General features: G+C 48.8%; 1 protein-coding gene across 1 annotated transcript in view; it reads right to left on the bottom strand.

Annotated features, from left to right (window-relative positions):
* Positions 1-14,517, bottom strand: part of ABCA12 (ATP binding cassette subfamily A member 12) — a 97,420-nt gene that overhangs the window by 6,341 nt on the left and 76,562 nt on the right. Inside the window, exons 37-42 of the mRNA XM_050916073.1 lie at positions 14,117-14,327; positions 12,586-12,695; positions 11,287-11,431; positions 10,408-10,542; positions 6,458-6,561; positions 5,298-5,390 (exon numbers count right to left, since the gene is read on the bottom strand). Coding sequence (XP_050772030.1) covers positions 5,298-5,390; positions 6,458-6,561; positions 10,408-10,542; positions 11,287-11,431; positions 12,586-12,695; positions 14,117-14,327 — 798 coding nt within the window. The remainder of the gene's footprint in view (positions 1-5,297; positions 5,391-6,457; positions 6,562-10,407; positions 10,543-11,286; positions 11,432-12,585; positions 12,696-14,116; positions 14,328-14,517) is intronic.

Below are 14,517 nucleotides of genomic sequence, written 5' to 3'. Positions count from 1 at the left end.
CCCTTCTCCGAGCACCAGCAGGAAAAACGCTTCCACTTGGCTGAATACGTAGCTCTAGTGGAAGGCTTCCTACTGCCCAGGAGAACCTCCCGAACCGGGGTAGAGCAGTGTAACTCGGAGCTGGTCGGCCACGCAGGAGCCACGCCATGAGATGCAGAGACCGAAGGTCCGAGTGACAGAGCCTGCTGTGGTCCTGGGTGATCAGATCCAGGTGAAGGGGCAGGGGAACTGGCTTGGTTATTGAGAGGTCCAGCAACATGGGGTACCAATGTTGCCTGGGCCACGCCGGGGCTATCAGAATCACACGAGCCCTGTCTCTGCGCACCTTGAGGAGGACCTTGTGGACCAGCGGAAACGGAGGGAACGCATAAAACAGATGGGTCGCCCATGGGATAAGGAAGGCGTCCGCTAATGACCCGGGCTCCTGACCCTGAAAGGAGCAGAATGCCTGGCATTTCCTGTTCTCCCTGGACGCGAAGAGGTCCATCTGGGGACGACCCCACCTCTGGAAGAGTGAGAGGGCGACGTCCGGGTGAAGGGACCACTCGTGTGAGCGGAAGGATCTGCTCAGGCGATCCGCCAGAGTGTTTCGTACTCCAGGTAGGTAGGAGGCTGTGAGGTGAATGGTATGGGCTATACAAAATTCCCAGAGCTGCGTCGCCTCCTGACATAGGGGAGAGGATCTGGTGCCGCCCTGCTTGTTGATATAGTACATGGTTGTTGTGTTGTCAGTGAACACCGCGACACAGCGACCTTGAAGGTGACGGACGAATGCTTGACAAGCAAGACGGACCGCTCTCAACTCCCGTATGTTGATGTGGAGGTCCAGTTCCTGGGGGGACCACAAGCCCTGAGTCCTCAGGGTTCCGCTGTGCGCCCCCCAGCCCAGATCTGAGGCGTCCGTCGTCAGGGATGCCAAGGGTTGGGGTGGATGGAACGGGAGCCCTGCACACACGACTGACTGATCTAGCCACCACGGGAGGGAGTCCAGTACCCCCTGGGGGATGGTGACAACTGTGTCTAACGAATGTCTGGCCAGCCGGTACTGCGCAATGAGCCAAGGTTGGAGAGGCCTCATGCGGAGTCGAGCATATGCTGTCACGAACGTACAGGCCGCCATATGGCCCAGGAGGGTCAGACATGTTCTTATGGAGGTCAGAGGGGCCGCCTGCAAGCGCAGAATGATGGCCGATAGCGACTGGAACCTGGGCAATGGTAGCAAGACCCTGGCCAAGGTGGAATCCAGAACGGCCCCTATGAATTCTATCCTCTGCGTGGGGAGCAGAGTGGACTTGTCCACGTTGACAATGAGGCCTAGGGCAGCAAAGAGGTTGCTGATCCTGCGGACGTGGTTGCGGACCTGCAGCTCTGATGTGCCTCTGACCAACCAGTCGTCGAGGTAGTGGAACACGTGAATGCGGCTGCGCCGAAGATGTGCGACGACGACTGCCATGCATTTCGTGAATACCCTCGGGGCCGTAGAAAGGCCAAATGGGAGGACCGCAAATTCATAATGCTTGCGGTCGACAACGAAGTGAAGGAAACGCCTGTGCTGTGGAAATATGGCGATATGAAAGTAAGCGTTCTGCATGTCGAGGGCGGCGTACCAGTCTCCAGGATCCAGCGATGGGATGATGGTCCCCAGGGATACCATGCGGAACTTCAACTTCACCATATGCTTGTTGAGTTCTCGCAGGTCGAGGATAGGCCTGAGGCCTCCCTTGGCCTTGGGGATCAGAAAGTATCGGGAATAAAACCCCTTGCCCTTCTCGCTCTCTGGAACCTCCTCTATGGCTCCCTTGTCGAGGAGCGTCTGTACCTCCTGATGGAGGAATTGCTCGTGAGAGGGGTCCCTGAAGAGGGACCAGGGTGGGGGATGGGAGGGGAGGGGGCGATGAAAACTGCAGGCGGTAACTGGCCTGTACAGTGCGTAAGACCCAGCGGTCTGATGTTATTCGGGTCCACGCCTGGAGGAAAAACGAAAGACGGTTGGAAAACTGTGGGGAAGGATCCGAAGGGGAAACTGGTACTGCGCCCTCGGGCGCACCTTCAAAATGAAGGCTTGGGTCCGGGTGGGGCCTTGGAGGAGCCTTGGTTCTGCCCCCCTTGGCCACCCAACTGTCTGCGCCTACTGTTCCTGCCCCGGCGCCTATTAAGGTCCTGCCGTGGGTGGAACTGGGGATACAGCCGGCGTTGTTGCTGCTGGTTCTGCGGCCGGAAGGATCTGCCCTGCGTCACAGGCGCATGCATCCCCAAAGAGCGCATGATGACGCGATTGTCTTTAAGGATCTTTAGCCTGGGGTCTGTCTTGTCTGAAAACAGGCCCTGGCCTTCGAAGGGGAGGTCCTGGATGGTATACTGGAGCTCCGGTGGAAGGCCAGAGACCTGAAGCCAGGATATGCGGCGCATCGTAAGCCCTGAGGCAAGGGTCCGAGCGGCCGAGTCTGCAGCGTCCAACGAGGCCTGCAGCGAGGTCCTTGCAACCTTTTTGCCCTCGTCAAGAATCGCTGCAAATTCTTGACGTGCCTCCTGCGGCAACAGCTCCTTAAACTTGTCCGCCGCTACCCAGGAGTTAAATGAGTAGCAGCTAAGGAGGGCCTGCTGATTGGAGACTCTGAGCTGTAGCGCCCCCGCCGAATAGACTTTACGGCCTAGGAGGTCCATCCGCCTCGCCTCCTTAGATTTAGGCGCTGGGGCCTCTTGTCCATGGCGCTCTCTTTCGTTCACCGACTGCACCACGAGGGAGCACGGTGTTGGGTGGACGTGCAGAAATTCATATCCCTTAGAGGGGGCCATGTACTTCCTCTCCACGCCTCACGCGGTAGGAGGGATGGAGGCCGGTGACTGCCAGATAATGGTGGCGTTGGCCTGAATGGTCCTAATGAAAGGCAGGGCAACCCTGGTGGGAGCATCTGCGGATAGGATGCTGACCACCGGATCCTCGATCTCAGCGACCTCCTCTGCTTGTAAATTTAAGTTTTGCGCCACGCACCTGAGGAGGTCCTGATGCGCCCTGAGGTCGAGAGGGGAAGGGCTGGAGGACGAAGTGCCTGCCACTGCCTCGTCAGGGGAAGATGACGAGGAGACCCCTGGCAGCAGAGCGTCCACAGGGGGTTCCGTCTGGACCCAGCCCTCCGGCTGCGGAGGGAGCTCTGGGTCCTGGTGGCTGGACCTGCCCTCGCCTTCCGGAGAGGGAGGGGGGCAAGACAGCGTTGACTCTGGTGGTCGTCGGTCCGCAGCAGGCCGGGGAGAAGTATGCTGCGGACCCTGGGCTTGATGGTATGCCCAGGGAATCCAAAACTCCCACTGCTGTGGCCCTTGGTCTTGAGGCGGAGGGTCCTGGAAGAGGGCCGCGTGTCTGTCCGGGCCCAGTGTATAAATGCTGTCCGCCTGAGAGGAGACCGATGGCTGTCTCAAAGGCCATGGAGATGCCGAACTTGGCTGATAGGCCTCCCTCAGTCCCGACGCCGACAATCCTCTCGGTGCCGAGGATCGGTACCGGGAGCCATACCGGTGCCGGGACTGGGACCGGGATCGGTCTGGTACTCGGTGCTGGGATCCGGACCAGGACCTGCCTCCAGCTTGGTGCTGGGATCGGGACCGCGATCTATGTCTGATGCGGTGCCGGGATGGTGCTGGGGACTGGGACCTACCACCGACGCGGTGCCGGGAGGTCGACCGGGACCGAGACCTGCCACAGGCTCGGTGCAGGGAGGTCGACCAAGGAGTTGATCGCCGAGAGTCCCGGTGCCGGTATGGAGACGAGACAGACCGGGACTGTACCGACATCGACCTGCGCAGCGAGTGCGACCGGTGCCGGGACTGCGAGCGGCGCCGAGAGTGCGAGCGTCCACGTCGTCGGGGCCTCGAAGGCGATCGATGCCTGGATTCCAGAGACGGCGCTCTCAATGTCGGCTTGCCTCTGGAGATGACCAGCACCGGGGGTACCGGGGGTTGAGGCTGGGATGGCTCCGTCAGAGCTATCAAGTCCCGCGCCGAGGCGAAGGTCTCCGGCGTGGACGGGACTAATGGCTCGACCCCAGATCTTAAGGGGGAGCTCGGAGGGGCCGGACTCGACGGACCTTCCGGGCCCAGAGTCAACGGCAACCCTGCAGACGGTGCCGCTGCAGAGGTAGGTGCCGGGCACTCCACTCGAGCCTGCCGAGATGGTGTCGCAGACGTCGAGGGTCTTTGGTCAGATCCCGGTGCCGGGGATGGGCGGTGCCAGGGCGTCTTTCCGGTGCCGGCGCGGTCCGGTGCTGGTGTAGAGGTGGCCGGCTGCGCTAACGGTACCGGATTCAGTGCTGCTTCCATCAAGAGAGTCCGCAGTCTTTGATCTCTCTCTTTCTTTGTTCGAGGCTTAAAGGCCTTGCAGATGCGACACTTCTCGGCAATATGCGATTCCCCGAGGCACTTCAGGCACGCGTCATGGGGATCGCTAGTAGGCATCCGCCTCTTGCAGGCCGAGCACTGCTTGAAGCCCGGCGAACCCGGCATGGGCCCGGTGCTGGGCGCCAGGAAGGGCAACGGCCCAACTCGCGAACAAGTTCTATAAACTATATACACTAACTACTAATTACTATACAACTCTAACTATATTATTAAACTATTTACAACTATTGACAGTAACGAAGGAGAGCTAGGGACGTGGAGGACAGCAAGCCACACTCCACAGTTCCAGCAACCGACATGGCGGTAAGAAGGAACTGAGGAGCGGGTGGGCTGGCAGGGGTATATATCAAGCGCCATGGCGGTGCCACTCTAAGGGGCGACCTGCCGGCCCACTGGAGTTGCTAGGGTAAAAAGTTTCCGGCAAACATGCACGCGCGGCGTGCACACCTAACTGGAATGGATATGAGCAATCACTCGAAGAAGAACTGCCTGTTGTGGAACAGGCATTTGAACTTGGTCCTCCTCATTACAGCTGAGTGTTGGCTAGTCTAGGGTGGGTCTCTCTCACTCTCAGACATGATGAAAAGCTTTGGGTTTGTTCAGCTGCAGAATGAAACCCAGTGCCAAAACCCTGACATTCGTCACAAAACAGAACGCTTGTTTGCCAGCCAGCCCCCCATCATTATTTATCACAGAGTCCCAGAAACAAAAAGCAGAAAGGCTTTCAGTGAAGTCCATGGTTTGTTCACTACGTGCTAATGCCCTGAGTACACACAGTGAGATCCTCAGCTGACATAAACCAGCATGCTTCAGTTGCCTTCAGTGAAGAGCCACTGCTTTACATTAGCTGGGCATCTGGCTGTAAATGCAATATAGTGAAAGGAGAGAAGATACATTTTACTGACCTGCTCTTAATATGCTGCAAAGAGCCAAGGCACTGGAAACGTCCATTCACCATAATAGCTAGCCTGGTACAGAGAGCTTCACATTCTTCCATGCTGAAAAGCAAACAGAGAAACTCTATACCAGGAGTGGCCAAACTGTGACTCGTTTTATAGTTAAAGTGCAGCTCACGGAGTCCCTGCTCCTGCTGCTTCCCACAATTCTCCACCTAGCAGACTGAGTGGTGGGGAGCTCAGGACCTCTGCCTTGCAACAGAGTGGTTATGTAAGGGCTTCTGCACTGTGGGGAGGGGGGATCTTGGGGCTTCCTCCCGACGGGGTGCACCTCCCATGGCTCAGGGCTTCAGCAGGAGTGGGGCTGAAGCCCCAAGCCCGAGCAAGTGCCTTCCACGGAGCAGAAGCCCCAAGGTGCGCCCTGGCTCTTGAACTTCTGAAGACTGTCATATGCAGCTTGGAGGATCAGTAAGTTTGGCCACTCATGCTCTATAGAGTCACTGAACGGGAATAAAAGACACTCTAATGGCCAGAGCATTAATGGTTTCCCATGAGCTACACAGGAAATTAACCTGTAACTCATCATCTTAATCACCTCAAATCTCTAGCTGGCTCCTATTCCACTAGGATAGGGAGGGTCCAGGACCGTATTTAAGGGCGTTAAATACCTTCGGGGATTTGGGCTAAGGATTCGTTCGATGCAGAGCAATCACACATTTCCAGGAAGTGCTGAACACTTCCTGGAAGATCTTCCTGGATTTTCATATTGCATGTTATTGCAGGTAGATGTTACTAAAGATGGGCTCAAGCAGCGTAATCTTCATCCAGATACATTTGCTGCTGCTGTGATTCATCTCCACCCTCTTTTTGTCAGAGGGTGGAGATGGATGGCAGGAGAGAGATCACTTGATCATTACCTGTTAGGTTCACTTCCTCTGGGGCACCTGGCATTGGCCACTGTCAGTAGACAGGATACTGGGCTGGATGGACCTTTGGTCTGACCCAGTATGGCCACTCTTATGTTCTTATGATTCAGTCCATTATTCAGACTTGGAAAACTTGAAACTGGAAGTATGTTTAAATTTCAGTGCCCCCAAAATTCTAGGGTGTTCCAAGGTGTGGTTTTAGTTTGGGCTTAATAAAGCATAACGGCAGCCAGTAAACTCTACCTGTGGGAAGTGAGTATCACTGAACATTGGTTCTGTACTTCCTCAGAGATGATTTTCCAAAGGTGTCGTTTAGCATTAGGATCCATTCCAGAGCTTGGTTCATCCTTTAAAAAATAACAACCCCCCCCATAGATTGTAAGTTTAAATAGTAAAGAAAATGTCATTTCTGTTCGTGTCCATATCTGCTCTCTGTTTAGAATTGTCATTACCGACACTACAAATATCAATACAACCACTTCACTCTTATATGGCGCTTTTGGTCTGTATTATTTTTATGTATGATGGTAGTGCCTAGGATGGGACCCCCTTGTGCCAGGCGTTGTACAAACACAGACTAAGAGGAAGTCTCTTATCCAAAGAGCTTACAAACTAAACAGACAGAGCGGAAATGACTTGTCCAAATTCACACAGAAGGCTTGTGGCACAGCCCTCTCCACTGCTAAGGCCCTTATCCGAACATTAAACTAATTTACAAACCCTTCGGCTGCCGAGAGGATTTGGAAACCCACTTCCCATTAATTTCAAATCAATTAACTTGAAAACCTCAGCCTTACTTTTCCCAGAACAAAACTGACTCTGAGGTGCCACAGATAAACCTCCTCTGTTCTATTTCACACTTCTATAAATAACACCAACTTATTAATAAATTGTAGCTCTGATCCAAACAGGAGGTAATACCAGACTGCACTTCATCTCCACACCCATCTATCTTCTGGGTAATATCGACTTCATTTACAGACAAACAAGTTTTCTGTCTTCAGGTTTCCACAGACAATAAGCTACAGATGACTAACAGTATGTTCTGCCCCACCTCATTCATCATCAACAAAATTGCCAGCCAGCTTCCTATTGTAGAATGGTTATTGTTGGTGACAATGTATTATACGAAGCAGAAAGAAAACAGATTTTGTTCAGAAAGCAACTTGTTCTCCTCTTCTCCCTTTTTATTGAGATTTTATAGGTAAAAAGAGAAGCTAAACTTAGAAGGAATGATCTAAATTTACGGGTGGCTCTTCAACGGATGTAAATCAGAGCTGTGCCCATCTGGCCCAGTGTTTGGAAAACTGATGTCCAAGTATTGCAGAATTTACAACACAGCGGTGGCAGGGTGGTCTGGTACTTTGTGGGGTTGGTTTCTGTAGTTTAAAAGACTTACATTGCCTATGGTGTGACTGAGTGAATGTGATATGAACAGAGTCTGAAAGATCATCTTGTCTTGGTTTTCCCCCCTTCTCTGTTATGTTTATTTATGCTGAAACATTTCCTTTTCTTTCCTATGAGCCCAAAGAGTGCTGACACGTGGGAATAAGGTTGGTTGCCTTAACAACAATTAGGCAGAAAAGACTGGGGCTAATTGCACTGATTTAATCCTGAAAGGCCAGGTGAGGCTTGTTGAGGAAAGCAGAGCATGAGGCCAACAGGAGCAGGAGAAGGGCCAGATAAAAACAATTGCTTAGGCAGTATGGAAGTAATTTAAACATTGGTCACTTCTGGATGCTGGGTTAACTAAACTTGGTGTGCAAGGGCTATCTCTTAGAGAACTGCAAGCTGAAAAGCCTGACTGGGAAATCCAAATTGCGACTTTGGGTGTGCATGTATGGAATGTTGTGTGTGCGTCCTTTCCCAGCTCAGGAAAGGGTGACTAAAACTTGTGGGTATGCTTTAATGCATTCATTGCTAAATCTTATAATCCTAGGTCACTCATAACTAATAAAAGCAATTTTATTACATGCAATACTTTATATATACTTGTGGGTATCCCTCAAGAGAGAAACATCTGTGACTCTTACATCAAAGCCAGACTGACTGCTTGAGGCAAGTTATGAGGCAAGAAAAGGCAAGCTTAACATTTTCTTCTTACATTATACTGGAGTTTTGCTCTGAAGTAGCATCATAACTGAAATGTTCTCTTTGTGCAAACTGCCATTTGCTGTTGTCCAATTTATACCCATTCGTTCTTGTGTCTACATTGGTTGATCACAGGATGACTATGAGCTGCCAATGTGATATGGCGATTAAAAAAGCTAATGCAGTTTTAGGATGAATCAGGCGAGGTATTTCCAGCAAAGATAAGGAGGTGTTAGTACCGTTATATAAGGCACTGGTGAGACCTCACCTGGAATACTGTGTGCAGTTCTGGTCTCCCATGTTTAAGAAGGATGAATTCAAACTGGAACAGGTTCAGAGACGGGCTACTAGGATGATCCGAGGAATGGAAAACTTGTCATATGAAAGGAGACTCAAAGAACTTGGCTTGTTTAGTCTAGCCAAAAGAAGGCTGAGGGGGGATATGCTTGTTCTTTATAAATATATCAGAGGGATTAATATTAGGGAGGGAGAGGAGTTATTTAAGCTTAGTACCAATGTAGACACAAGAACGAATGGGTATAAATTGGACACTAGGAAGCTTAGACTTGAAATTAGACGAAAGTTTCTAACCATTAGAGGAGTGAAGTTTTGGAACAGCCTTCCAAGGGGAGTAGTGGGGGCAAAAGACATATCTGGCTTTAAGACTAAGCTTGATAAGTTTATGGAAGGGATGGTATGATGGGATAGCTTAATTTTGGCAATTGATCTTTGATTATCAGCAGGTAAGCATGCCCATTGGTCGGTGATGGGATGTTGGATGGGATGGGATCTGAGTTACTGCAAGAATTCTTTCCTGAGTGCTGGCTGGTGAGTCTTGCTCACATGCTCAGGGTTTAGCTGATCGCCATATTTGGGGTCGGGAAGGAATTTTCCTCCAGGGCAGATTGGCAGAGGCCCTGGAGGTTTTTCGCCTTCCTCTGCAGCGTGGGGCATGGGTCACTTGCTGGTGGATTCTCTGCAGCTTGAGGTCTTCAGACCACAATCTGAAGACTTCAATAACTCAGACATAGGTTAGGGGTTTGTTATAGAAGTGGATGGGTAGCGTTCTGTGGCCTGCTTTGTGCAGGAGGTCAGACTAGATGATCACATTGGTCCCTTCTGACCCTAAAGTCTATGAATCTATTATTGGGCTCAGTACAGGGGTGACTGGGTGAAATCTCATGCCCTTTGTTATACATGTTGACCTGTGAACCCCTGACAGGATCCTACAGTAGTTATGAGGCAAGCTTGATATATATATATATATATATATATATATATATATATATATATATATATATATATATATATATATATATATATATAAAGTATTGCATGCAATAAAATTGCTTGTATTATGAGTGACCTAGAATTATAAGATTTAGCAATGAATGCATTATAATACACAAGTGCACAGCAAAGAACAAATTGATGGAATGCTAATGAACTTCTAGGGGATTTTTAGTATGTGTAACCATGAGGTTAACTTCATTAATATATTGGAAATTCTGGGAAAAGGTATTAATGCAAAAAGCTATGTCAACAATCATAACACCAATTTTGGTTTCCCGGACAACCAAAAATGGACCAAAGGCCAGAAAATGATCTAACCATGGTCATGGGACATGTGTGGGTGTTCAGGGGAAGAAAGTCTGAGATATCAAATAAGGTGTAAATCCAACCTTCAACTGGGATAATCAGAATGACAGCATAAGCGACAACCAAAACCGTCACCACCACTCATGGTGACCTCCACTTACTTTTGTTTCCATCTTCACTTCTAATGGCCTCCATAAGGTTGCAAGTATGCACAATGCAGTGAACCACTTTACTGTACTTATATATATTAATTTTTCTATCATTTCACTTATATTTGTCTGTACTAACTAAAGTCCAAAGTTTGTGTGTGCTTCACCAATCTTCAACTCAGCAACATTTCTTACGTAGCTGCTGAGTAAAAGAACTTGTTATGAGCGACTGATGAAACTTGCACTCTACACTTATCCAAGGCTACAGACAGGAGGTCAGAATAGATGATAAAATGGTCCCTTCTGGCCTTAAAAGCTATGGATCTTTTCATCCCAAAATTTCTGATTTCTTACCAGCAATAGAATTGATGGATTACCAATGAGGGCCAGAGCAGTCGATAACTTTCTGTTAGTGCCATAGCTGCACATTGAGGTGACTCTGTCTTTGTACGGCATCAGATTAAGTCTATGAAGAAGCTGATGTACAATCTGTGGGTACAAATAATAATAATAATAAAAACTTGGTTTACACTGAGAATTAGACCAACCATAGAATATCTGGAACAAGTATGTATTTGCCAACAATTCAGGACCCAATCCTCAATAGGTGCAAATTAGTGTAGCTCCAATGACTTCAACAGAGCTACACCAATTTACATCAGGGAGGGATCTAGTCCTCAGTCTCTGGCAGTTCAGATACTATACTTAAATGTCCTTTGAAATAGCATATTGCTGCCAGGTTGAGTTTCACTCCACAGACGTCTTTGAAGTGTGGAGACTTGGTTTGAAATACCTGTTAAAATACATAGGAGTTCAACGATTTCACGAAGACCCCTTGGGATAAATACATTGGGGACACAGCCTTGACTAATCCCTCTTACAAATCCCAGCTTCCCTTCTTCATTTAGGACTTGAACTAGTAAACACTTACTATTGAATCCAATGGGAGTATTTGCACAGATGACTGCGTAGGGAGAGTTTTAACAGCATTGCCCAGTTGTAAGTCAAATCCATACCATGCCCCCGTGTTACGAAACTTTCAAGTTCTGTGACCATCCCACATCCGTCTAGCCACAAAGCAAGGGAGTCCCAGGTTGGAAATTCATGATTGTCACCCGCATTGTTTATTATTACACATAACAGCCTTGATCAAGACCACTGAAGTCAATGCAAAGACTCTCACTGACTTGACTGGGTTCCAAGGGAACTCTTCAGTCATATGGGTCTACTCACTCCTTTAATCTGTTTCTCTGGGATGCCGTGTAGCCGAGCATAGTAATACATGTGCTCTTCCACCGTCAGCAAGTCATCCAAGGCATCTTCTTGAGGGCAGTAGCCAAAGAGCGACCAGTGGGTGTCATCAATGTCACTCAGGGATCTGGATCAGGAAAGGTGAATGGTCATTTTATAAACACTTCATAAGTCTCCTACATGCTTTATTAAACAGGAAGGAAAGGGGGAAATGTAGCCCTCACCGGGGCAGGAATGCATTTAGTTCATGATATAAAGTCCTGTGCAGAGCTGACGTTCTTAGCTCTTAAAAGGAAGGATTGTGTGTCTCAAACTGAGTAGTACCTCACACTGCCCATCCCTCCGGTAGTTTTGATGGACCAGTTTCCAGCGGCCTCATGCATGTTTAAGGTTAAGATTTAGTCATGAGTATTTTTAGTAAAAGTCACAGACAGGTCACAGGCAATAAACAAAAATATACAGACTGTGACATGTGCGTGACTTTTACTATCAATACCTGTGATGAGAAATCTCTGCTCTGAGGGGCTCCTTCTACAGCTGTGGAGGCTGACTTCCCCCAGTGGCCTGTTGCTCCAAGACCCCCAGAGACTGCTTTCCTGACAGCCTCCAGGGCCACTGCTCTGGCTGCCCCCAGGACCGCTGCTGCTCCAGCAGTCCCCGGGGTCTTTGCTCCAGCCACCCGAAGGACCGCTGCTTGGGTGATCCCCAGGGCCAGCTGCCTAGGGCCGCCCGAGCAGCAGCCAGTGTGGCTGGCCCCGAGGACCGCCTGAGCGGCTGGTCGTGGGGCCACGCCAGCAGCGGCTACTGCAACTGGCCCCTGGGCAGCCCTGCAGCTGCGGAAGCTATGAAGGTCGCAGAAAGCCACGGAATCCATGACTGTGACCTCTGTGACATAATCGCAGCCTTACTCATGTCTAGTAGCACTTTACTCCATCATCAGACCCACTGATTTCAGTGGGACCAGTTGTGGAATGTGACATTATTCAACAAGAGAAAGGGTGACAGAATCAGGCTCTTAATGACTAAGGGCCAGATTCTGATCTCACAGTGGTGTAAACCAGGAGAAACTCCATTGACATCAGTGGAGTTGCACCAGCATAAAAATTTGTCAGTGAAATGAGACTGAAGACCCGAGGAATTAAATATAGTATTTTAAAATGGCTGAATTTTCTGCTTTTTATTAAGTCTAACTCTTTTTAATTTGTTTTGTTGATCCATTCGAGCTGGGGTAAATGACAATTTTTTTTTCCAGATAGCCTTGTTGATACATCACTTCCGTACCCAGTTTGATCCCGGACTCTCAATCTTCCACTGGTAGCCCCGATGTCTCCTGTTAGCATTTTAAAGATAGTTGTCTTTCCGGCACCGTTCACTCCAAGCAGCCCGAAGCACTGGTTATGAGACAGAAAGAGAGACATTTAGCATGCTGCATTTAATGCTAAAGTATTGCAATGCAGTGAGTGCTCAATGCGCCTTGTCACTTCTCCTTCCCTAGCCCTTGAGCAAAACAGATTATGGAAAAGGCTCAGGCAGTCAAAGTGCATATAAATATTATAATGGTGGTTGTTTATTGGGCAGTGTACTGCAGTGCGTATTAGGCTCCTCTGTTTAATATAGTAGGAAATAATGGATGGGTCTTTAATACTATCATTCCTTTTATTGCAAAGTGCATTTTCATATGTAGGCCATGTGAAGGATCAAATCCTGATCATCTTACTCTTGCAATCCGCTGCTGCTGCAGCTTCACTGTTATTGGTACCTGCACTAGCCAGATTAAAGCTAGCTCAGTATGTCTACATGTGCTTCAAATTATACCTCCTACAGCAGCGTAGACAGACCCATAGTAAGACATAGTCACTGTACAGACACTTAGTACCATTCATAGGACCTGGCCCTGCAGACACAGACCAATGGTAGAGGAAGCAAAGGTATAGAGGGAGAAAGAGTCAAATACATAAATGGCTGTTATGAGTCTAATTTCCACTGACTTTCCATGGGATTTAGGGTGTATCTGCCATTTATGCCTTTGAAAATCTCCCCCACTGAGATCATAGGCTAGATTTTCAAAAAGCGTCAGCTTCCATTTACCCAGGGTGCGAAGTCATTCTGAAAATCTGGCTGTTGGTGTCAAACTAGGATCTCAGCAATTCTGGCCTTGCTTGAGATCACCCAGCAGGCCAGTGGCAGAGACAGGAACAGAACCCAGGTCTCCTAGTTCCATCCATTGGACCACACTGCCTCTCCAACTGGCCATCCCACTTTCCAAGCCCAATGCAGTCTGAATAAAGAGTCATGAGTACATTTCTAATGATAACTGTAAATTCATGACAACAAACCATCAATGATAAAGACCCCATTGTGTTAGACGTTGTATAAACACACTGTTAAAAGACAGTCCCTGCTGGAGTTCACTCTTTAGAAAAGCATAGTTTCCCTCCCACCTTTCCTTTGTCTTGTCTATTTAAACCCTTTGACGCAAGGACCATCTCACTCAATGTCCATGCTACACCTAGTACAAGGGGGTTCCGATTCCAACTGGGGTCTCTGGGCTTTACTATAATACAAATAATCGGTCATACTCAACAGATGTAGGTGACAAATACCAGAGGGAAGAAAGGAAGGATGAGGTACCAATAAAGCAAGTTATTGTCCAGTAAGTAGTATCTCAGCTCACCACTTACGTAGCTGCTGTCAGATGGTCTTCCTGAATCTTAAGCAGGGATTGGGAAGACAATAAGGAAGTGGCTTGGAGGACATTTTCAGTTTCCTTTACTATAGGATAGGCTTCTGATTCCATAGCCTGCTTGCTTACCTCTCCTGCTGGAATTCCAATGCTGACATTTTTGACTGCCATGATCCTTCTGAGAGGAAGATGGTAGATCTTGGTGAGGCTCTGGAGTTGTACCACGTCGATATCTGCTTGGCCAGACTCAACCCGCTCCCTCTCAGCCTGAACATCTTTGTCTTCATCAGCTGCCTCCAGCAGAAGCGGTAGCCTGCCATGCACTTTGTCGAACAGGAATCTGAAGGAGTAGGAGACAGGTGATTTTACATTCCGGATCTGCGTGTGCAGAGGACTTAGTGTCTTTTCAGTAAAATTGAAATAAGATCCTATTATATGCTCTCATTATATTAATTTAAAACTCTCTGCTATTATTATTCCATGTACGAAGCTTAAAAACAAATGTTCTTTCTTTATGAAGCTTTTCCTTG

Source organism: Gopherus flavomarginatus, chromosome 10, assembly GCF_025201925.1.
Source record: "Gopherus flavomarginatus isolate rGopFla2 chromosome 10, rGopFla2.mat.asm, whole genome shotgun sequence".
NCBI classification, from domain to species: domain Eukaryota; kingdom Metazoa; phylum Chordata; order Testudines; family Testudinidae; genus Gopherus; species Gopherus flavomarginatus.
Note: the sequence above shows the minus strand (reverse complement) of the source record. Positions and strands in the feature narration are given on the sequence as shown.